General features: G+C 40.0%; 1 protein-coding gene and 2 long non-coding RNA genes across 3 annotated transcripts in view; all 3 read left to right on the top strand.

The window, feature by feature from the left end:
• The window catches only part of col7a1 (collagen, type VII, alpha 1), a 90,938-nt gene that overhangs the window by 45,760 nt on the left and 21,599 nt on the right, over positions 1-23,579 (top strand). Inside the window, exons 47-66 of the mRNA XM_084743036.1 lie at positions 77-121; positions 221-256; positions 1,415-1,456; positions 1,662-1,742; positions 3,320-3,408; positions 3,495-3,530; positions 5,148-5,219; positions 6,753-6,788; positions 7,674-7,709; positions 9,892-9,927; positions 14,135-14,170; positions 14,429-14,545; positions 14,623-14,694; positions 14,875-14,911; positions 16,543-16,578; positions 18,852-18,896; positions 19,172-19,234; positions 19,373-19,408; positions 20,337-20,417; positions 20,536-20,604. Of these exons, the coding sequence (XP_084599162.1) occupies positions 77-121; positions 221-256; positions 1,415-1,456; positions 1,662-1,742; positions 3,320-3,408; positions 3,495-3,530; positions 5,148-5,219; positions 6,753-6,788; positions 7,674-7,709; positions 9,892-9,927; positions 14,135-14,170; positions 14,429-14,545; positions 14,623-14,694; positions 14,875-14,911; positions 16,543-16,578; positions 18,852-18,896; positions 19,172-19,234; positions 19,373-19,408; positions 20,337-20,417; positions 20,536-20,604 (1,101 nt within the window). The remainder of the gene's footprint in view (positions 1-76; positions 122-220; positions 257-1,414; positions 1,457-1,661; positions 1,743-3,319; positions 3,409-3,494; positions 3,531-5,147; positions 5,220-6,752; positions 6,789-7,673; positions 7,710-9,891; positions 9,928-14,134; positions 14,171-14,428; positions 14,546-14,622; positions 14,695-14,874; positions 14,912-16,542; positions 16,579-18,851; positions 18,897-19,171; positions 19,235-19,372; positions 19,409-20,336; positions 20,418-20,535; positions 20,605-23,579) is intronic.
• LOC146331614 (uncharacterized) lies at positions 8,220-9,801 on the top strand. Its single transcript, XR_014771731.1, has 3 exons — positions 8,220-8,324; positions 8,418-8,483; positions 9,765-9,801. It is a non-coding gene; the product is annotated as an uncharacterized LOC146331614 (long non-coding RNA).
• Positions 10,014-14,073, top strand: LOC146331613 (uncharacterized). Its single transcript, XR_014771727.1, has 4 exons — positions 10,014-10,062; positions 10,158-10,193; positions 12,573-12,698; positions 13,845-14,073. It is a non-coding gene; the product is annotated as an uncharacterized LOC146331613 (long non-coding RNA).

Genomic DNA, 23,579 nt, shown 5'->3' with positions numbered 1-23,579 from the left:
CACTGAGGCCTTGAGAGAAGAAACAGTGAGGAAGGTCAGATTCTCAGCATCTTTATTGATCTGTGTTCGATCACAGGGCAGCCCCGGACCTGCGGGACCCAGAGGAGAAAAAGGAGAACAGGTCTGTAGTTTGCTTTGCCTCTACAAAGTGCTTTTATAACTTTAAATCTGCTGTTATTCTACTGTGAGTGGATTCACATACTTCACTCTCTTCTTCAAGGGACCACAAGGGCCTCCAGGACCACCAGGAAAAATGGTGGGTATCACGAAGTGGCAATCACAAAAATAACAGTCCTGGTTGATTAGGCGACATGCAGTTACTGGAGGTAACAGGAAATGTGATTTAATACTACAGGTTACAGGAAAACAAACTATTGTTGTTTTGAGATCATTGGCCTTTTTCCATCATTCTGTGATCGACCGTGATCAGATTTTATGCCATGCGGCATGAGTCTGTGAACAGAGTTGGAGTTGGCTACCTTGTTGAGAAGTTGGAGTGAAGCCTGATTACCTCCAGCGATTCATCTAGCAGCTCACTGTGGCTTTCCCTCCTTGTTCCATTACTCCCTGCAATATTTCAAAATGATTCACTGTCAAAGCAATGCCAAAAATGTCCGTTGTCTTGTTTTGCATTAGCATTTTTGATTAACGATAGCAGTAAATGCCACGGTCACTGACAAACATGTTGTGTTTCCTGTGGTAACTTCATAATAAAAGTCAGCTCTGACAGTTAAATGCTTTTAATGTGAAGCTGCAGCAGTAAGAAATGTCTGGTTTCTATTGTCAGCAGTCTCAGAACCCATCGGCTACCATCTGATGATGATTCAACACTCTGTATTCATATGCAGATATCTGTTTATAGAGATTTCATTAGGAGTAACTTAAAGGACTAGTATGTAGGGTGAAGTGGCAACTAACAGTAAACTTGCAGATTGCAAACGCTTTGGCTCACCCTCCCTTTCCAAGCATTACTTGGATTAACTACCTACGGTATCTGCAAAAGTTGGTCGTATCTATTATTATACGCTAATGAAAACATACTTATTACTTACGTACTTCTGAATATTATATTCATTTTCTACCAGTAAATCCTAGTAGATCTTACACACTGGACGTTTAATACAGCTTTTTTTTTCCTGGGAATGTTGCCACAGATACCCAGTTCATAATACTGCAAATAAAGTAAAGTTAACTTTTATCAGTGGCTCATTAAACATTGTGTTACGTCATTTGGCAATAGATAGTTACTTCACAGACAGAATATCTTGGAGATTACCACTTAAATGGAAAGGAAACTAGATTTAGCAACACGACAGTCTCCAGCATCTCGTTACCATTGAATGAACTATTTACACCCCAGTTCAACACAGTTATGAGACTACATGCAACCTTCTGTGTTTCTTCTCTCCAACAGGCTGATATCCAGGGACAGCTGAAAGGAGAGAGAGGCGAGAAGGTATGTACTGTACCTGTGAAGAGTGTATGAGTTGCAAGTATCCTCTGAATCTATCTCTTCTGTTCATCCTATTGCAGCTATTATGCAGAGACACAGTGGAAAAAGTCCTAAATAAAATGAGTGTGGAAACCATGAGTAGGTGAAAGTTAATTGGGTGAAAAAAAAACAAGAGCCCAGCTAAAACTTACGTCACTGTGATTCCCAGGGCGAAGATGGCGACCCAGGAGAGCACGGCAGCAAAGGTCAGAAAGGCGAAGCAGGGACTCCAGGAGCCCCAGGCTTACGAGTGAGTTTACCTCATTGTCGCAATTTGTAAATGCTTCTGTGAGCATCCGATAAGCCACTGTACATACATCTGTATGTGCGCTGACCCCTTTCCCTGTTGATTTAGTATGCGTGACTGATGATCCTCTGTGACTTCTTGTTCTTTCCCTGCTGTCTGTAAAAGGGTTCTGAGGGACAACGTGGACTCCCAGGCACACGAGTGAGTTTGCTTTTTATCGCCGCTTCTCTGCTTCAGTTCTCATACTGAATATCTGTAACATATCTGAATCATTTTGCTCATTTCCTCTCACACACATTCACATCACTTCCACTTCTAATATATCTTATGTCGTACATTTCCAGGGCGACACAGGAGAAAGAGGAGCGCCGGGAGAGAAGGTTTGAAATAAATCAGAGTGACTGTACTGACCCATGTAATTTTATCAATATTAAAGATTGAAGGATTTTCCGCTTTCTGGCGAGTGTCAGGTCTCGCTGTCCTTCATTCCTCTGGATTCTGTTTCCTGTGCCGTAGATTCCCAGTGGGATGAAGTGCAGAGGGTCTGGCAGAAAGCTTCATGACTAAAAGTTGAATTGGGCCACAAAAACTATTCTCATTTACTGTTTCAGACATTGACATACATAAAGATGGATGACATGACAGCTCCCCAAAAGTAGACTTGCAATCAGTCTCAAGCTCAAATTGGCTTGATGCCACTGATGTTTCTGTCATGTCATAGGGGGGCTACTCCAAAAACAAAACCCACAATATTTCTGATTTCTGAAATTTACTCTATTTCCATTGCTAACTTATTTTTAGTAATTATTTTAGTTATTAACTTATTTTAGTTATCCGTGCATTGGACACAGGCTCAAGTAAAGGTAACTCTTCTGTCCGTTCAAACTGGCCTTCAATACTACTTCAGTACTGTTGAAAATGGGTAGCTGAGCATTGCTGAGCATTTGTCTGTGCTTTCATCAAACGTAGAATTATGTTTTTATTTCAATTGTATATGAAGGGGTAGTTTAATGATTGGTTTGAAACAACTAGAAAAAAATCTAGTAAATAAAAACATTTTTAGGATGGATTTTGGACGTTATGCCATGAGACAGAGGGAGGGGGAGTGGGAGCCAGAAATGGCAATTTGAGGTACCTGCACTAAACACTTAACTCAGTAGAGAATGAGGACAGTCTCCCAGCTTTTGTTGCCAAAACTGGGTGAAAACAATTAGAGCACTGGAAAACAAAACAAAACAAAAAAAACCAATTACTGAAGCAATCCAACATCTTTAGGGCGTCCCTTCCTACTGGGACGATAACATTGTGTGCTTACTACTGAGTAGAATGGGGGGAGAGCATCATGTCCAGTAAGACGTGTCCTTGAGGGTTTTTTAGTGGTTGTACAGCACTGGTCACTGCTGCACAGACTGTGACTACAAATTACACAACAAGGGCAACATGGCAGCTCTCGTATCTGGAATATCATGCTTCATTTTTGGATAGCGGGAGGACAAGGAGACACGTCATCCATCTTTACATCCAGTCAGTGGTTTCAGATTGAAATCTTAATGTCTAACCATGATCCTCTGTGTGATCAGGGAGAAAGGGGAGCGTCTGGGTTAGATGGACGTCCTGGTCTGGATGGTAAACCAGGTGCTACTGGACCACCTGGTCAGAGGGTATGTCAGTTCGTGCCATCTTTTCAAACATCTACTTCACATGTGTGGAAAAATGTGCGTGTAGTTGATACACAGTTTTTCTTTGTGTTTACAGGGTGATCCTGGGAAACAAGGGGATCCAGGGAGAGATGTGAGATTCCCTTTTCCTCTGTTTGTCTGTTTGAAAAACACAATGGGCCCTGATTTGTATTAATGATAAATAATTTTGATGTGTGTGTTACGCTCACTTTAGCAATGAGATTTGCATTTATTTAGTAAGTTGTTTTAAAACTTTGATTTTCATGATATTACCCAGATTCTGTATTAAACACAGTTTCAGTAAACACATCTGCCCGTGAACTGCACTTGCATATGTGCACTTTACTTGTACGTGCTGCAGAGGGCACTGTGGAGGTGTTAAAACTCACTGTTCACCCCTGTGGCCAGTTGCATAAGCCGACTGTATAGGGAAAGACGTTCCCAGTACAGTTTCACAGGAGATTATTATGTAATATTGACCATAATAATGATTCTGAAAGTCCACTACAGCTTAACTTAGAGTTTAGTTAGAGAGCCTAAATCCCATTTTAAGGGGCAGACGTGTGACAGCTCTATGAGAGTTTCTGCTGTACGACCAAAACAAATTGCAGTTGAAAATTCTGTCATCTGCAGTCCCACAGTATACACATTACATTTTCTTAGAGGATGAGAAATGGTCGACATTTAAGTGTTTTACACGACTAAATATACACGTCCTGAACTCTCCACTGCATGGTGCAAAATCTGACCAAATCTAAATCAGTTTTAGTTTACCAGCCATTTAGTTTGAATAAGTGTGGGCTTTTACATGTGCATTTGAATCCTGGTTCTGAGCCCTATCCTGGTTTTTACTATATTCGGAATATGGCATTTACGTGAAACATGAAAAACCAGTGTATTTATCCTTGTATACATGATATGTTTTAAGCAATGATTTAAAAACAGGCAATGAGTTGACATGTTTAATCTCCTCAGGCAGAGAAATCCATAGTTTCAGGGCGCTGATGGTAAAAGCCCAGTCATCCTTAGTCACCAGCCTTCACCTAGGGACAGCTAACCAGAGTAAGTTAGAAGACCTCAAGTCAAGAGGTCAAAAGCACTGTAATAAAGCTGAGGAACAGACCATGTAGGGCCTTAAAAGTTATTTTAAGAATCTTAAAATCAACCCTGAATGCAACTGGCAACGACTGAAGATAGGCGAGAGTTGGAGTGATATGGGACCTACAGCTGGTCTCAGCTACAATATGAGCCGATAATTCTGCGGAAGCGATGGATCAAGGTCAGACTTTTTTTAAATAAAGCTACTGTTTTGCATAAAGTATTAGGGGATGAAGCCAGAGGTCAGGGAGCAGTTAGTAATGTGAAGTAAACTAGGGCTGACGACACCCACCATCTCTTTCAGGATTGGGGTGGATAAGATGTCAAGAGGGCTCAATGAGGAACACATGAGACATGGTTTCACTGATCGTGGAAAACACGTTTGCTGAAAATGGCTGAGCAGTTTAGGACAGACAGAGTAATCATAAATATCTGCATCACCAGGTGTAATAGGAATGGTATTAGACCTAATGTCAGTGCTAAAAAGGATAAAAACATTTCAGAGCTGTTTACAATGCAATACTTAATCAGGATACTCCAAGAACCCGATCACATCCTGGATAACTTCTACGTAAACCAAGTCAGTGAGATTAAACCATTCTCTGTGATGTGTGTTGGTTTTATTTACCAGGGTTTATCAGGACTTAGAGGGGAACAGGGCCCGCTGGGGCCTGTTGGGCCTCCAGGCACTCCAGGGACACCTGTGAGTAAACACACGCACACACAGACTTTTATTTCTGTCTTCATCAGTCTCATCCTTTGGTCTGTTTCTTTACATCTCAGTCTTCTGTCAAACACATTCACTTAGTTGTCTCATCATCGTTGCTAGAACTGGGTGGTATTGATCATTTTTGATCATTTTTATTTCCTAGTTCTTAATAAAGCCCAGGAAGAAAGTGGTGAATCTAATGACTTTATTTATCAAAAAACACAGGTAAAAGACTAATGTTTATGTTAACAAAACAATGAAAAACACACACAAAAATAAATATAAAAATGCATAAAATGAATCTCACCTTGATGGAAGCTGACCTGTCCTTTTTTATTAAGTTTCCTCACTGTCTGCTCGAGCTGCAACAGTTAATCGAATAATTAATTATTAATTAATTATAAATTAATTGCCCATTATTTAATAATTAATTCATTAATTTCAGTATTTTTTTAAGGAAAAAAAGTCAAACCTCTCCGATTCTATCTTCTTAAATGTGAATATAATCTGTTTTCAGAATGGGGACTGAGATTTTATGGACCGAACAAATAATTGATTTCGCAAGAAAATGATTGATGGATTAATCAGTAAAGAAAATAATCATTGCAACAAAGAGTTGAAAAATTGGTCCAAACATATGGAGCACATGGACGTACTGTATGCCGTACGAAAAAGGACCTGTTTTTCAAGTGACAAGATGATGAGAGGATTGAATCATTGAGAAAATAACTGACAAATTAATCGAAAATGAAAACAACTGTCAATCACACCCATTTTCTCACTCCACGCTGTTTCTGTTGTTGTGTCACATTTTGATGATGTAACTGAACGACACACCTGTTAAATGACTGGCTGTTTGCGTGTCAGTTGTAGCACCCTCTGTTATTAAGGGATATTATCAGCTGTTTATAAGCCAGGGAGGTTGCATTTAATGTATTTTAGTGAAACAATTAAACATTTTATTTAACAATCGTCTTATTCCTATTGATGACATTTCTGTTGCAGATACGTATCACTATTTACTTATTAGTTTTATTGCCTAGGCCTGATCCTTGCTGTTATATTTCAGGGTAAAGCAGGTGAAGATGGTAAACCTGGGGCTCCTGGCAAAATGGTAACTTCTTACTATAACTTCTGTCAACTGACATGTTTCTGCATCTTGAATGTAATAATGTAACTCTCGCTGACATGCTGTAATGTGACAGTTTGCACAATATATCAGTGACTTGACTGACATATTTTGATATTGATTCTGTTCAGTCAGAGTATGAACCTTGTCAGTAGTGCTTGTGTTTTCTCTCAGTATGTCTCTCTATCATTCTCTAGTGGGTAATAGCCTTGACGTGCTTTTCCCTGTGCTCAGTGTTTACTGATCAAAAGCAGTGCAGACGTTTATGTCGGGGCTCTGCTGCGTAATGGCTGTCTTGGCATAATGGCACTGAATTATCTGAGTGCTCCTGCAGCGGACCGGCCATTACTCAGTTTGTTCCTGTGGAGTCCATAATGCATTCTCGTTCTGGCTTACAGGGAGAGGACGGTGTCCCAGGTGAAGACGGCAGGAAGGTTTGTGGCCGTTTATCAGTTTATGTGATCATGTGGCACTGACAGGATGATGCTTAGTCATGCATAGTTTTAGGATTCTTTTCAATGAAAGTAATTTAAAAGGACAGTTCAACCAAAATACAAAATGCATTTTTTTCCCTCTTACCTATAGTCCTATATATCCATCTATATAGTTTCAGTGTGAGTTGCAGAGTTTGGGCATATCGGCCAGAGAGATTGTCTACATTTTTAAAAACTCAACATGATTTCTCTTCCCAGAAATCACGACCCAGTTACTCAAGATAACGATGATTTTTCTAAACCTAACCAAGTAGTTTTAGTGCCTAACCCAGTAAATAGTGATAATAATTTTAGACTCATTTGACTTACCATCTTTAATTATTCATTAAGTCACCAATAAGCTTCATATGGGAGTCAAGCCCAAGTCTCCAGGGTGGAAGTCCTATGCTTAACCTGTCCAGCCTGCTCGTGATGTGGACTTTGTCACTCTTTATCCTATGTCACATGTTTTCCTAAAGCCTTTCTGCCAGAAAGCCATTTCTGGTAGACAGTTTTTTCTGGGCTCTCTGACAGAAAGATTTCTGTCAGAAACTCAGCAGTTCACACTAAAACAAACTAGGTGGATAAATGGCACTACAAGTAAGAGGAGAAGTGTACAATTTTGATTTTGGGGTGAATTGTCACTTTAAGTTGACCAGCAATAAAATGCTAATTATACAGGACACATCTCATGTAAAACCATCAAAGTGACTAAACATGAAGTTAAACGGTATTTTAGATATGTAGGACTAATGCCTTTTTTCTTTGAATACGTTTTGATTTTATGAAAATTGTGTTTATAATGTAAGTCTTTGTGAAACTGACTCTGCTGTCTCTACTCTGCAGGGTGACAAAGGAGAAGCAGGAGCTGCTGGAAGAGACGTCAGTTTTGCCAAATCTCCTTCATATTATTATATCTTTAACTTTATTTGTCAGTTTAGTTTCTACAGTCCTGTCTGACTCTACCTGCCCTACTCCCCCCCCCTCCTTCCTATACTGATCCTACCTAATACTTTATGGTATTACACGTCAGCTTTCCTCCTTTCTATTCTCCTCATCACTTTCCCCTTCAAGTGTGTATTTATCCACTGTAGTTTACTCTGACATTGACATTACCATCACACACTCACTCACTGCAGAATCAATAGGCTTCTCAGGAGCAGCTATATTCACTAGCTTCTAATCATCAAGCTTAGCCTTTAAGGGGGAGCCACTTCTGAGAGGCACCAAATGTCAGAATGCTGTTTTCATGTGCAAATTCATATTAATTATCTCTAGAACATCAGTGGAGGGGTGGCAGTGGCCACCTGCTTTGATTTTATAGTTCACTCTACTATAGCGCAGGAGGAAGTAACCTTGAGCCTCAGTTGTGTAATTGCATGCGTTTTCTAGGGCCGTGACGGGCTGAAAGGAGACCGGGGCATTCCTGGGCCTGTAGGACCCTCTGGCCCTCCGGGGCCTGCGGGAGTACCTGGCAACATCGGTCCTCCAGGACAGGTACAACTGATGTAGACATATTTGAGAAATGCCATGAATGGGACTGATGAGTTTTTCATTTTTACCAATTTGTACACTGTCCCTGTCTCTCAGGTTGTGTATGTAAAAGGAGCTGAAGCAGCACCAATCCCAGGCCCTCAAGGGCCTCCAGGAACCCCTGTGAGTCTGCATGACTTTGCCGAATTTTGACATTGTTGTTAACTACCTTTTTTAAATGGATGTTGCACTCTAACACACACATGGCTGCCTCTCCTGCAGTGTTGTGTGCTAGAAATAATACAGACCTGCAAGGGCTGCATTAAAAGTATTGTTTGAATTATTTGAAGTGGATTTGTTGGAGGTATTTATTGACGGTCAGGGTATTACAGTAGATGGCGGTCAGTACGAGAGGAGTACCAGTACGGATGCTAAGCAAGGTACTTCTGTGAACAGGTTCATCACAAAATTTATTTTGGCCGCTTAAAATAAGGTCCACCTAAAAAGAATTAAGATCAGCTTGACCTCTGCTGACAAGAAACCAACGTCACATGAGCCAAATACTGGTCTCTCCAAACTAACCAAACTCTATAGGTGAAATCATTCATTTTGCCCCGCAGAACATAGGAGTTCTGTTTGATTTGTTAGCTTGTGTTGTTGTGTGACTCCAAAGTCACACAATAACACAAGCAAACTAACAGATTGAGGCAGTGGTAGTCGAACAACTCCTGTGTTCTGTGAGGTAAAATCGCAGATCTCGCCTGTCGAGTTTGCTTGGTTTGGAGAGAGCAGTATTTGGCTTCCATAACAGCAGTTTACCATTGGAAAAGGCTATGTGATTGCAAGGTAAAGCAGTGAAAACTTTCTGAATAGAAACTGATATTGATTTCTGTTTGTAACTTCTGGTGGACCTTTATTAAGTGGCTAAAATATGCCTTGCTGCTGACCCCGTCCACAGCAGTTCATTTCATAGCTTCCGAGCTGGTGCTCCCCTCTTCTTCTGACATCTACTGCAGATAAAACACTGACTATCTACTATTAATAGGACCAGATGTTACAATACCTGAATCTTCAAGGATTGTAACACTCAGTCCTATTACTGAATCTCGAACAATCCTACATCAAATAATCTGAACTACCCCTTCAAACTAATTTGCATCTGTAGTCACTTGGAAGGTCAAAACACAGAAATGCCACAGTCACACATCCTCTGCATGTAATTGCGCTTTTTCATATGACTGTTTCTTTTTGCATAGTGACATACAAAAGGTAATTTTACAGAAACATTAGCCAGAAACAGCATATATCTCTTGATTGGTCATGTTATCCCCCCAGCATCGCTCTCCCACATGTAGCAGCAGAGACATGTTGTGTTTTATCTACATCTGTCTCTGCATGCTGCTGCAGGCCTCCCACAGTCTTATCTGTTGATGTTTTTATCAATGCCCTTGCTCTGTCCTTCAGGGTGTACCTGGGATCCCAGGAGCTGTGGGTGCCAGAGTAAGTGGTGGTTGTCTTTATTGATCTCACTTTGTTTTAGATTGGTAACCACTTAGTTTGCTTTTTGACCTTCTAACTTTCTTTGTTCCAGGGGGACAGAGGTCCACCTGGCCTTAAAGGTGAAGCTGTAAGTACAACTTCCGTCCATGTTATAATGAAAGTGTGAGGTTTTATGTGTGTTTGTGATGACATTTTGCTATTTTTTAATCGGCAGGGAGACCCTGGAGAAGACGGAGCACCAGGCAAACCAGGGACAGCAGTGGTAAGACATCAGCACATCACCTGTGATGACTCAGCTGTGACTTGTGGGAATATTTAATGTCAATATTCTTTATCTCTGTGTGTTTCTCTTACCAGGATGTACAGAAGGCCCTGGCCAGCCTTGGGATTCAGGTATGCAGACTTAATGATTTGCAGATTAAAGGTAACATTTGATTGGGTTGGTAAAGCATCCTGAGCACTGCAAAATAATGAGAAAATAAGGAAATACAGGCAGAGGGCATGGATGATGACACTTAGGGATGATTCAGAGGGATTATGTTTATATGAGTATGTGCAATGTTTTTTGAGTAAAATGTTGCATTATACCTTTAAAGATTCTGTATTGTTTGTTATGCCTCTACATTCAGAGTGCAGCACAAATCAAAATTTTTGGCTCATTTGTGACCTGTTTTTTTTTCTGAACAGTGTGACCAACACAAATCACCTGGGATCTGATCTTTTCAATTCTGATTTGGGCCACTTTTAAATGTGGTCTTAATCAGATATAGGTCTGATTTTTTTCTAGTGCAATGTCATATTGGAATTCATGCAACTTTTATGTCACTGGCCTGAAAACTCTCGTGGAGAGGGGCTGACAGATGTAATTAAAAGTATCCCTTGACATCCTGAAATTTTGGATGAAATCTGTTTCTGTGAAGCCATTGACATCACAGTTCCACCTCTCCTGGCTCCGACTCTGCATCCGCACACACCTCTGCACAGAAGTATCAGCCATTGCTGCACCAAAAGCCATAATTAAAAGTTTGGCTCTGTTTCACCTTGTCCTCGTTATCACATGCTCATGAATCCTCTGGCTTCCAGTGCAAATCAACTTAAAAATGAAACTATAAACACTGACTTCAGTGACCTCCATGTTTATTTCTGTATGACAGCAGGCTGCATGTAAAGTCTTTGTGGCTGTTCTTTTGTGCATCTGGGTCAGTTCAAGACTGTGACCAGCTCACACAGACTACATTTTAAAGATAATGTGAATGAATGAAAAAAAAATCAGATCTGAACAATAATTCAGGATTGAAAACAAAGACTTGCAGTGTGGACAGAGCCTAAAAGGTGTAGAAAGGTTTTTAGTGTGCAGCATTTTATCCCACGTACTGTAAATGCAGTTGACACACCTTAAAATGGGATTTGAACATGATGAAGTTGCAAATGTCTGTTAGCATCCATGAAGACTAATGCCTGCGCTAATGATTGTTAGTCTTTTCATCAATGCTTATTTCCTATGGCCTTGCATCTACATGTATTGTACATATAATAACATTCCCACTAATGTCTGTCAGTGTCGCACATTTTTTAAAATTCCTAAATCAGGGCTATTCAATTACTTTTTTTAGAAGGGACAGATTTCAAAAAAGGGGGTGGACGTTTACATTTCCTGTGTCCAACCTATAAAACTTGTCATTTATATGTTTATAACAACACACCTTTTTTTTCTCCACTTTAACAGTTTCACAAGTGGAAAAGTTACATTATGTAGAAAAGTACAGGAAAAAGAGTTAAAAAGTATCTGTGCTAAACAACAGATTTAACCAAGGAATTGGCTAATTAACTAACTAATAAAATGATGATCCTCTTATGTAAACACCTTTAAAGATGTTAGCAAAAAATGATAAAAAAGAATGTTAGCAATGGTGTCTTAAGGACGCGATTCATCTCATGGGCCACTAATCGAACAGGCCTGCCCTAAATGTTCCTCCCATTAGTCAGCTAATGTTTGTGAGACATATTTCAAATGTCCAATTTTGAACATGCATTCTGCAAACCGTAAAACCCAATAAGAAGAAGAGATCAACACAACCTCAATCTCAATTCTTACTCATGGATCCATTATGGATATGTGGATAAATATTTTACCATAATTGTTTTGGTAAATGGAAAATTTCCTGGAACTTTTGCAAAGCATTATATTTGTCCATTTGTTTTCACAAATGTCAGTATACCATTTGGAGCCTCCAGATATATTTATAACTCGTATCAAACAGCTAATTAGTTTGAAAAGAAAAATGTCTTCAATCCAACAAAAGTGGATTAACAGAGTTGGAACGGTCAAATATGGGATTTGTTCTCGGTTTAGGGGCTTTATAAAAATAGGACTGCAAGTAATTTAAACCCACAGTAGCATGTGGGGGTTGATGTCACAGACATAGACCAAAGACTGACGTAGGTCTGTGACTGAATTGTCATTTCTTAGAATAAACATAGTCCAGACGGTGTGGAGGAGTTTGTAACCCTGATTTAGTTGTCTTATAGATGACAGAGAAGAGATCTCAACCTCTTACAGCAAAACTATATGTATATATTTGGGTTTATGTAGAAATATATTTTAAAATGAAGATTAGACCTTGGACTCAGCAGGTGACACAGAGTCCAAGCAACTTTCCATCTGCTGAGATAAAATCAAAATGGCTGGTCTTTAGCTGACACCAAAAGCATTTCACAGACTGAAAGTTATGAAGCTCTTACCAACATTTCCCTTGTCTGTCTTTTACACAGGTGTCTGATCTGAAGGTGGTTGTGGACAGAAAGGACACACTACAAGGTCCTACACTGCAGAGGGCCGAGAAAGGTGCAAAAGGAGACAGAGGTGAATCTGGACAAAGAGGACTACCTGGTTTAGATGTAAGTGTGGGTTACGTTAAAAATGAATAACTTGATGAAGACCCCCAGTAAGTTCACAGAGAAAGATACAAGCCCAGATACACTACATTAAATGTTTATGAAGTTGGCAATTCCGCTGGCCGCATAAATCAGAAATTTCACCAAACTGCTTTGAAAACTCTGCAAGTTTTTGTCCTACAAACACAAACATCCTCTGAAACCTTCAACAGATTACTTTAAAATATAGAGCATGTCTAGGAAGTGAATTTATTTCATAGAAGTATGTGAGAGAAATATAAAGAACAACCTGCACATTTCAGTCTCTGAGTCAGAAAGCAGCTCTCGATTTATCTTTCTGCAAATAGAGCTATTGATAAAGTCCCCAGTCATTATTGGGCCATTATGAGGCAAGAATACATGTGGAAATGCCCAATTTGACTCCTACAAACAGGTAGGTGGACAGACAGGGTGGAGGGGCACTAATAACAGAAAACAGAAATATCACTCCAAAGTTCTGTTACTAGTTGTCAAACCACATGAATTTTATTTTTAGTAATTGTTTTTGGGCATTTTTGCCTTTATTTAATAGGAACAGCTAAAGATATAACAGGAAAGGGGGTAGAGAGAGAGAGAGGATGACATACAGCAAAGGTGGGAGTCATTTTGTTTGTTTTGTTTTGTTTTGTTTTTTAAAGTATTTCAGCAGAATCTTTGAAATAGTTTTTTTAAAAGTGTATTTTTACAGTTGATTTTAAACAAAACAAATAAATTGACATTGTGCTGAATCTAATCATATGCAGCACTTTCTGGGGGTGAATGTTTTTACTGAAATATGTAAAAATGTTAAAGGGACAGTTCACCCAAAAATGAAAACTGTCAGCTCACCCTGCTGCCTGTTGAAGATCAAGTTTAGTTTCAACACTGCTGGAGTTTCACAGGAGAACAGCGTTGCAGAATCTCCCAGACAATGCAAGTGAATGGTGACCAGTTTTCAAATGGAATAAACAACTGAAAAAGGCATAAATTGGTTTCACAAAGGGCACAGCTGATTGTAAAGTCAATGCTCTTGGCATTGTCATTGTGTTGTTTTTACACTTTCCAAAATAATAAAAAATATTATTTAAAAATATATTTGATTACCCCTTTCTATTTCCTGTTTGGCACCAGGGAGCTCGTGGTGTTCCAGGAGAGAGGGGAACAAAAGGCGACCAAGGTGAGCGAGGACCCGTGGGACCAACTGGGCCTACAGGTAGAGCCATTGGAGAGCGAGGGCCAGAGGGACCTCCAGGACCTGCTGGAGAGTCAGGCAAGCCAGGAATTCCAGGAGTTCCTGGACGAGCTGGGGAACTCGGGGAGGTTGGCAGACCAGGAGATAAGGTGAAGAGGAGAGTTGAGTAAACAAATGATTTTTAATTTTCCTGGATATGATTCTGCTAATGTGTACATCTGTATTTCAGGGGACAAGTGGAGAGAAAGGTGACAAAGGAGACCCTGTGAGTGCTGTTACATTTGTGTTGTTTTCTTTGGTCTTCTGCATCAATGTCGTGAGAAGAAATCTTATGTAATCACGTCCACACTGAACTGAGAGCTTCTTCTGTTTATCAGGGAAGAGTTGGGCTGACAGGACCAGCCGGCCCACCAGGTCAAAAGGTAAACTCCTCCACGTCCTTGTTATTGATTCAGTGAAACCACGGAGACTTCACATATTTTAGGTATAAGATACATATAGAACAGAATTTGTGTGTGTGTAGGGAGCATCTGCTGACTCAGTACTGGCTGGTTCCCCTGGGGTCAGAGGTCCTCCAGGAGTTGCGGGACAGAAGGGAGAGCCTGGTGCTGCAGGACCATCAGGACCTAAAGGAGACAGAGTAAGATAACATATATATTATATAATACACTGTCGTATCATGGGTTCCTATATGGCTGCTTTTGATGTGTCTAACAGGGTTTTGCGGGACCTCGTGGTGATAAAGGAGACAGAGGAGAGTCCGGAGAAAGAGGGCGTGATGGCTCTCAGGTGAGCTGGCTCTCAGGTGTCATCTAGATTACAGTGTTGTAATGATCACAAACTCCTAACATGAGAAAAACAGATTTTGATCTAAATATACTGTTGTACACTCAAGTCATGATGAAAAACTATGACATTATTGTGCTTTTTTTTTTTTTTTTTTTAGAAATCTGTGGTTTGTCATTTCAGGGAATACCAGGAGAACCAGGAAAACCTGGTCAGGATGGTAAACCGGTAGGTGTGAAGTACTGTATGTCAACTAAGTTATACCTGTGAAGTTGAAAATGACAATTTTGTTTTTAGATTGTTTTTAATTTTCACAAAGAGCATGAATTAGTCATGGCTTTTTTGGTTTGAATGCACTTATAAGTAATCTAAGTTAAGATGTATTTGTCCCATAAGGGTAATTTAGGAAGCATAAAGTGAAACAGGAAAAACACATGAAATAGTAAAAGTAAAAGTTAAAACAAACTTAGCACTGCATCAGTGAGCAGCATAATCATCGAAAAAGCAGTAACAACCAAAATAATGATGACTAACCTGTTACCCTTCTACATAAAGTATGACTTACATAACATAACACACACAATACGTCAACAAAAGCATCCAGCAAAACTAAAATCGTCATGCTACAAAGAAACCTACATACTCATGATGGACAAGCTGCCTCCTATTTCCTGCATAATAAGGAGGGTAAAGTCTGTGGGGATGAATGAGTGTTTGTATCTGTTTGTCTTCATTTGTGAAGTTAGTGAATATTTGTCAAGACTTGGTAAGTTTGTTTTTATACAATCACTTATAATTATTATGTTGTTGTATTATGTTATTTTATGTATTTATAATTGGCTATTCTTGCTTATTGAATATTTGTCTTTATAAATTTAAAGTATTGTGCAATGTAAATATAGAAGTATTAATGCATATGAAAGACATACAGTAATGCACCTGCTGATTTTTTTAAAATATTAAACCAGCAGGATTTTCCCTTACCATAGTATTTATTATGATTACAAAAAGCCCAAACCATAGACTGGAAATAAAGATGGATGACGTGTCTCCACTTCCTCCCACTGTACAGAACTGAAGCCAAAATATTCCTGATCCGAGCGCTGCCATCTTGCATTTGGAGCTAGAATCTGTGCAGTAGTGATCAGAGTTTGAGCCACGGTATCAACGTCCTGCCGATACAGCCGACTGACTCAGTCACGCACAGAGCTCAGCTGTCAATCGTGATGTGAAAACTCCTCTTTATAACATCAAATATTAAAACCAAACTTATCAGAACATGGAACACTTGAACAAACATGATCATGATAAGAATTACCTAAACTTCACTTTTAGGGAGCTGTCATGTTGTCCATCTTTATATACTGAACATCAACGGCCCAAACTCACTCATCAAATTATGTTCTATATGTCATGATTGCTGAGAGAGGGGAGATATTAAGCACTTCCTCACACTTTTTGTTTTCCTTCCCTCCATGTCGGAGCAGGGCCCAACAGGGCCCGCTGGTCCTCGAGGCCAACCAGTGAGTAAACCAGTGACCCAGCAAATGGGCCTTCCCTTAGGCTTGATCTTCAGAGAAAACCACTGGGTTGGCTGCAAGCACTGACCTGACAGAGCTCTCTTTTCCCCCTTTTGGGCCGAGGCTTCATAGATTTGTAGACAGTAACCTTTTGCAGCTGTGCAGCTAGCTCTTCACTCTCTAACTTCCTCTTTCTCTCCTCATATGTGCCTTTTCTCTGTCTGTTTCCGTGTCTCTGTTGTTTGTTTCCCCTCTTCCATCGCTGTTCTCCACCCACCTGTCCCCCCCACCCTCCTGTCATCCACCTTCCTCTGTCTTTCATCCTCTCCAGGGCCTGCCTGGGTTCCCAGGAGTTCTAGGCAGACCGGTAGGTTTTCTGCTGTTGGCTGGCATGCTTGAGCTCTGGACAAGGGTGGGCTGGGAGAACCGGTCCCTGTAGCATCAGATACAAGAAGGAGAAAGAGGAGTGGACCAAAGATGTAAAGAAGCCAGTGGGTTTTAGCTTAGACAGCAAGTAGCTCAATAGAAGTTAACAACAGGAGACTAGAACGACAGATCATCAGGATGCACACACCGTCATGTACCTTGCAGGCAAATTTCACCCCTTTAATCTTTATTCATTTGTATTGGAAACATCCTTCTGGGAGCTGGGGTCTGGGCTAAGAGTCAGATCTTGATCGGTTGATCATGAAATATTAATCAAGACCACCTGTCCCCAAAGAATCTGTGTCAAACTCAAGAGTTGAGTTTTGCAGTTGAATTTTTAAGCTTGTAAAACACCACAGATTTGTTGGAGGAGATGAAAGGAAGTCAGCTGACATCCTGAGCCGAAGCTCTCACCAGGATCCGACGTGCAATAGCAGGGGGGGAATTGGGTGCTCTCCAAAAAGTACTGTGTTGTCGATTCGCTTGAGTCTGCTTATCGTGCATGCAGCTGTGCCTGCTGCTGTCTGTTGTGTGCTTATCCCTCTCACAGCACTGATTTTTCAGAGCTTACTGTGCGAGTGTCTCTTTGTTGACATTGTTGATCCTCTGTGTGTGTATTGTCCTACCTGTTGTCAGAAGTCAGTCAGATGTTTATGTGTTTATTTGTGTCTCCTGCAGAGATGCTCACATCTCTCTGTGATATGTCTGCGCATTATTTATGTTAAAGGGATAGTTTGGATGTTTTAAAGTAGCGTTTAATGACGTGCTTATCCATATTCAGTGTATTATCTACAGTAGATGGCAGTCGACAATGCCCGCAGTTTGGAGAAGCAACAGTAGTACTGAGTCAGCAGCAAATGATATATAGCTATCTAAAAGCTTCAGCACCAGTTTAAGTGTACACTATATTTAGAATATTTTCACTGCTTAACTGTACATTTTCTGACAGGAAACTTCCTATATTAGAGAATTATTGATCTCTCCAAAGCCACCAGACCCCTTCTGGAAAAAGAGTAATTTTACAGTGCAATTGCTGGTCTACATCTGCCTCCACTGGTTAGTTTTCTTTGTGTTATTTTGTGACTTTGGTGAATCCAAACTACCCCATAAAAGCAGTGAAGTAACTCAGTATACCAAATTGACTAATGGATCAAAGTAGTGGTAGACCAGCAAGTCCCGTGTTCTGTGAGGTAGAATTACTGCTTTTGCAAAAAGAGTTTGGTGGCTTTGGACAGAGCGATATTTTGTTTATATAGTGGTGGTTTCCCATCAGAAGAAGCTGTCTGGCAGCAAGATAGGGTGGCGAAAATACTCTAACACTTAAACAGATTTTTTTAGATCGCTAAATATGTTGCCGACCCTGTCCACAGGGTCCACAGCAGTACATCGCTTATCTTTCTACTCCTGCTGCCTCTCCAATGGAGAATACAGTGATTATAGTGAAGTACCTCATGCAGTCAAACTTTAAAACAACCACACTTCAGCGCCATGTTGTCCAATATTTGCACATAAAAATGCATATACTTTTTTATGTGATCAATTTTTACAAACATATTTACACATAAATATGTGTTGTGTGCAGTACTATTTGTTAGCTGGGTGCAAAACACAAGAGTGATATTAATCTTCAATAACTTAAATAGGGTTTTCTAAAATGTCAAAAAATCCTTTAAAATATGTCATGTGTGTAGTTTAGTGAGTATATTATGATGTGACTGTGCTGTATATGACTTTTTTTTTATTCTAGGGAAACCCAGGAGAGCCCGGTATAAGAGGGCCGACTGTAAGTATAACACACATGACAAACCATTCAAACACTGGGAATGGGTGGATCGATTGATACTTTGATACTTTGATTCCTTTAAAAAGTATTGATAATAATATTATATAATATAAAATGTGTGCGGCTGCATCACTACCATCAGTCTTTTTGTATGATGTTTGTGCTGAAACAGCCCTGACACTACTTAGCTTTCTATGTTGCTATGCTGTGCTTTTTATGTGAGAAAAGCAAGATGCACCATGAGTATAATGTTTTTTTTCTAAAAAAGTGCCATTATTTTGAAAAAAATACATACCAATTTAAGAAATGATCATTGTCTGTATTATTAATTTTGTAACAAAAAGTTTAGTATCACCCATTCCCAGCGCTCACATTGACAGACTCTTATTGACAGCAGCAGTTTACATGTTGGTGATATCTGTTTCATTTAGGGTCCCATGGGTCCCAACGGGCTCCCAGGTCCAGCAGGTGTGAAGGTAAATGCATCTCAGTTTGCTACCTGTCACAGAACGTATGCTGAAGTTCTTCTGTTTGTAACTTAACCGACCAAACTCATAAAAAGTTTGTTTTCCTCAGGGTAATCAAGGAGAGCCGGGTGTCGGTGTCCAGGTAAAACAGCTCCAGCGGTATTTCACATCCTGACAAGATCGATCAAATTGCCCCAGGACATAGTCACATAACAGTCTAGACAGTGAATGTATGAAATGTAGAACAGGTCTACAGTGTGTGAGTGTGTTTCTTCTCTCTGCAGGGGCCTCCCGGTGCCCAGGGGAGCACAGGTCTGCCGGGACCACCAGGCCCCCCAGGAGCTGTAGTAAGTGTTCCTATAAATCACAGACACTCTTCAGGGAAAAAAACTGCTTTCTTGTTTCCTCATTCATTGAAAATCTCACACGTGTGTGTATCATATTGTGTTCCCTCATATACCTCTGTATTTATTTCTCCCCTGCAGGGTCCACAGGGCCCCCCAGGATTGCCAGGGCAGGTGGTGAGTATGCAATCTTGATCTGGCTGCTCCTGTTGCTGCGCAGTGAGGAAGTGTTAAAATTGAAGAAATGTTTTTGAGCCTGAGGCATTTTGGTTATACAACTGAAAAATGGGAAGGTAATTAAATAAAAATGCCAAAGCATGTGTACAGAGCTTTTGTTGATAAATGGCGGCTTCAGCTGAGTTTTGTGCTCATAATTTGAAAACACACATTGCAGAACAAGTGATTTGTTGTAACTTCAGCTGAAAAACAAGCAACTCCCTCAGCATGTCAAGTACACGATTCTGACTTTTTATCAACAGTGACCACTGCAACCAGCTACCATCATTTTCTTGTTATTATTTTTGTTGTTTGTGTCAAAATAAAAAGAAAATACATTAATAATAAATGAATTATTTTTAAAGAGTAACTTCAGTATTTTTCAGTTTGGACCCTATTTTCCCATGTGCCTCTGTCAACAATTTTTGAAATTGGTCCAGTATTGTGGGAGTGAAAAGGGTTGACTTGAAAAGAGTTTCAATGAAGATGACGATAAAATTACTGTTTCTACACTGGTCGAGTTTGGTGAGAGCAATACAACAGCCATTTTAGGGTCTTACTCTTTAACACAAAGGTCTATCACTGTAGTGATCCTTTCCATAATGACACTTAGAATAACTGAGCTTGTGGCAAAAACAAGCAGAACCATGGGAAAATGTTGAAATCCAGGTTGGAAAAATACCAGAGTATCCCTTTAAGAGGAGATTTTCTAAGCAAAAACTTTGAAAATGCACTTCTGTGCTGATGGAGAATCTTATATGAATACATAAACAAATTGGATTTTTAAAAACATTTCTTTTTTAATATAAATTAAGTAATCATAAATATGTGCAGTCACATTTACATTTAAATACATATGCTGTGTACTGAAGTATGTGCTGCTCCTCAGGGTGAAGCAGGTAAACCAGGAGTCCCTGGAAGAGACGGGGTGCCAGGCAAAGAAGGACTACCTGGACTACCAGGAAAGCAGGTGTGTGTGTGTGTGTGTGTGTGCTCATGTAGTCGACTGTGTATATCATGTTCAGTGTGCACTGTGCCTTTTTTATCAGGTCCTCCTCGATGTCATCATCTTGTAATTTGTTCCTCAGGGCATTGCTGGACCTCCAGGCCTGGCTGGCTTAAAGGGGGAGCAGGGAGACAGTGGTCCCCCGGGAAAGGTGAGAACATGTGGTATCTACCGAGCAGCCTCTGGCGAGAAGGACAGTCAATGAAATTGGTTTTGTGGTTGCTTTTATTGGATGTGATCCCAGCAACAGAATGATTTGTTGCCTGAAGTAATAAAACAACATTTCTCTAGCGCTATTATTAGCTTCCTCCTGCACGAGTTTTCATCTGATCCACAACACTGGGTGGTCCTAGTATGAGTCTTCCTTTAGGAGCTGCAGCCAGGATGCTGTTGTTTGTCCACCTGGGGCTGCGACTGCCTGTAACCCAACCAGTGCTCCAGATAAATTCCCTTGCTATTTGTACATTTCTTATAGCTGCCCTTAGTCCCATTGTTAGTTATATTCTGCTGCTCACCATCTGTGTGACCTCTGATATTTAAACTCCTCACAAACAGAAAACAACAGATTATAGACATGTTCTCTCTGACTCTGTTGATGTAAAGTCATTTCTGTTTGAACAAATGTTTGCCTCTGCATATGCAGGCAGTGAGTTGTCTCTGTGGAAACACAGCTGCCTCTGCTATCTGTGCTGCTGTAAGTGAGAACAGATCTGTATGAAAACTGTTTTGACTATTTGGTCTTCATTCATTTTGTTCAAAGTTCATGCTAGCCAGAAACGGGATACATTTCTCAGTACTAATACAACACTTTATTTGATGGGATGTGCGACGTGACTGATATGACACTTGTCATGAACATGAGGTAGTCTTATGAATGTTTCTAACTGTTGTCATTTAGTGTCATTTGGTCAATTATGCCATTTTTATTGCCACGTTACAGCCGAAATACATGGGACACTGCTGCTCATCTGTAGTTGGCCTATTTTTTTTTCTCCATGCACAGCTAAACAGCCCTTTAATAGGTAAAAACTACATAATTTTTGGTTTGTCTGTTCTGGGCTACTGTAGAAACATGTTACTGCAACATGGTGAACTCTATGGAAGAGGACCCACACCCTCTGTAGATATAAATGGCTCACTCTAAGGTAACAAAAAGACAATGACTCAGGGGATTATACATTATAGATGTAACATACTGATGAATATTAACGATCCCCATAAATCTTATGCACTAGACCTTTAAGAATGATTACTTTGTTGTACTGGAGGCAACGCGACACAGCAGAACAACCTTGGTAGTGTTTTTACACTGCAGGTTAAGATTCAATCAATCAGTCAAATCAATGTGCATCCATTAACCTGTAGTTAAAACATGATCTGGTTAATTAATTCAGTAGCAGTTTATAAAGCCTATGCTATACTCTGCACCCAATCCCTGTATAAGCATCAGCATTATACTGATTATACTTGCATGCAAACAGTGAAGCCAATCATCTATCCTCCTTTAAATCTCCTCAGACAACACAGCAGGCCTGCAACCACACACTACAAAGAGGGAGTCTGTATAGAAAATATAAAAAAACTCATCTCCACCCTGCATATGTGAGGCCCTGCATCTGAGTCCATGTATTTTGCCCATTAAGGTTAGGTTTAGTGTTCCTGACCATGTCAACTTTGCATTAGAAATGACATAACTGATCCTGTGACAACAGTCATAAAGATTCCCTCACGTTCATCAGTGTTAAGTGAGCCTTGTGCACTCCTCTTAAAATAAAGCGAAGTGAAGTCTGTCAGTGAGCTATTTACTGTAATATTAAATACCCAAAATAAACATCCCTTGCCATTTGAAGAGTATTTTGAGCTTGGATTAGGCAGTAACACAAGAACGTCATCTTCCCGTGCTGGCTGTCTCAGTGGGATTTCTCTGTTGTGTGACTGTTATTGATTTGACATTCAAACAGCAAATTCTCCAGCACTTTCTGACCCAGTGAAATTAGTTTTCACATGCCTGAAACATAATAAGTCGCTCCTTTTTGTGTTCAGTCTCCCCTCACAGGTCTACATTATCTGGTGCAGTACAGCCCTGCTGGAGTTTTTTTGTGGAGAATTGTAGCCAAATAGAGGGAAAACCCTGTGGAGGCCTGTAGTGCCTTAAACTCTAAAAATAACCAGCTATGAATGTGAATTTCAGCTAAATCCTTGCATAAATTTATGGATAATTGCTTCTAGAGTTCTGTTAAAGCACTTTACCAGCCTGTCAGTCTGCAAGTGGCAGAAACTGCTCTGGATTCTCTTGTATCAGTTCATATATTGTATTATGTGACCTGTAAAGATCTCTGGCTGGAATCTTATTATGGACTTCACCCTTATCAAGTAAAAAAAAAGCCTTGAGAACACTCACGACAAATATTTAGTTCTAGTTTAAGATTTTGTCTGCTGCAGACTCACAACCAGCACAAAGGAATAAATATTAGGTGTAAGTGCTCATCATCTACTCATGCATCATCATGCACAAAAAACATCTGGCAGGAACTGGAAAAGCAGAGTGAACTGGATGTTCCATTATAGCTGCTCCCATCTTCAGGTTGTCATGACCAGTTTGAAGTTCTATTAAATTAACTGATTTACTTACAAAAAACTTTCATTAAATTACAACAGAGAGGAGAGGTGCAGGACAGTAAAGTCAGTGGTGTCTTAATGTCTCCCATCCTCACACCGTACTTTCCACACACCCACTCACTTACACCAAACAAAGAGTTTTATCAAGAGAACTAATGCTTGAAACTTGAACATTTCTGACATCGTACTAGAGAAAATACAATAGAACACCACTCAAAGTTCAAAGAGTTCCTACTTGTGAACTCAAATCCATCTGGCCAAACTTCATGAAGAATTTGTTGTCTGAAGTCTCACACCAATGACGGCACACACAGAAGCCTAAAATAATACACACCATCATACAGTAAAATCTGTTCTGCATGGGAATTTGTGTCTTAATATATCACCTATGTTATTAAGTGTTATAATATATAATGTTTAATGGTATCTGAGACGACATGCACCGTTTTTCCTCCTCTGTGTTGTTTATTCAAAGAGCGTGCACCTCTGAGGGTTTACTTGTTTGTG

The sequence above is a fragment of the Lutjanus erythropterus genome, chromosome 2, assembly GCF_056507025.1.
Source record: "Lutjanus erythropterus isolate fLutEry1 chromosome 2, fLutEry1.hap2, whole genome shotgun sequence".
NCBI lineage: Eukaryota > Metazoa > Chordata > Actinopteri > Lutjaniformes > Lutjanidae > Lutjanus > Lutjanus erythropterus.
The sequence above is the reverse complement of the archived record's forward strand: the minus strand, read 5'-3'. Positions and strand labels throughout refer to the sequence as shown.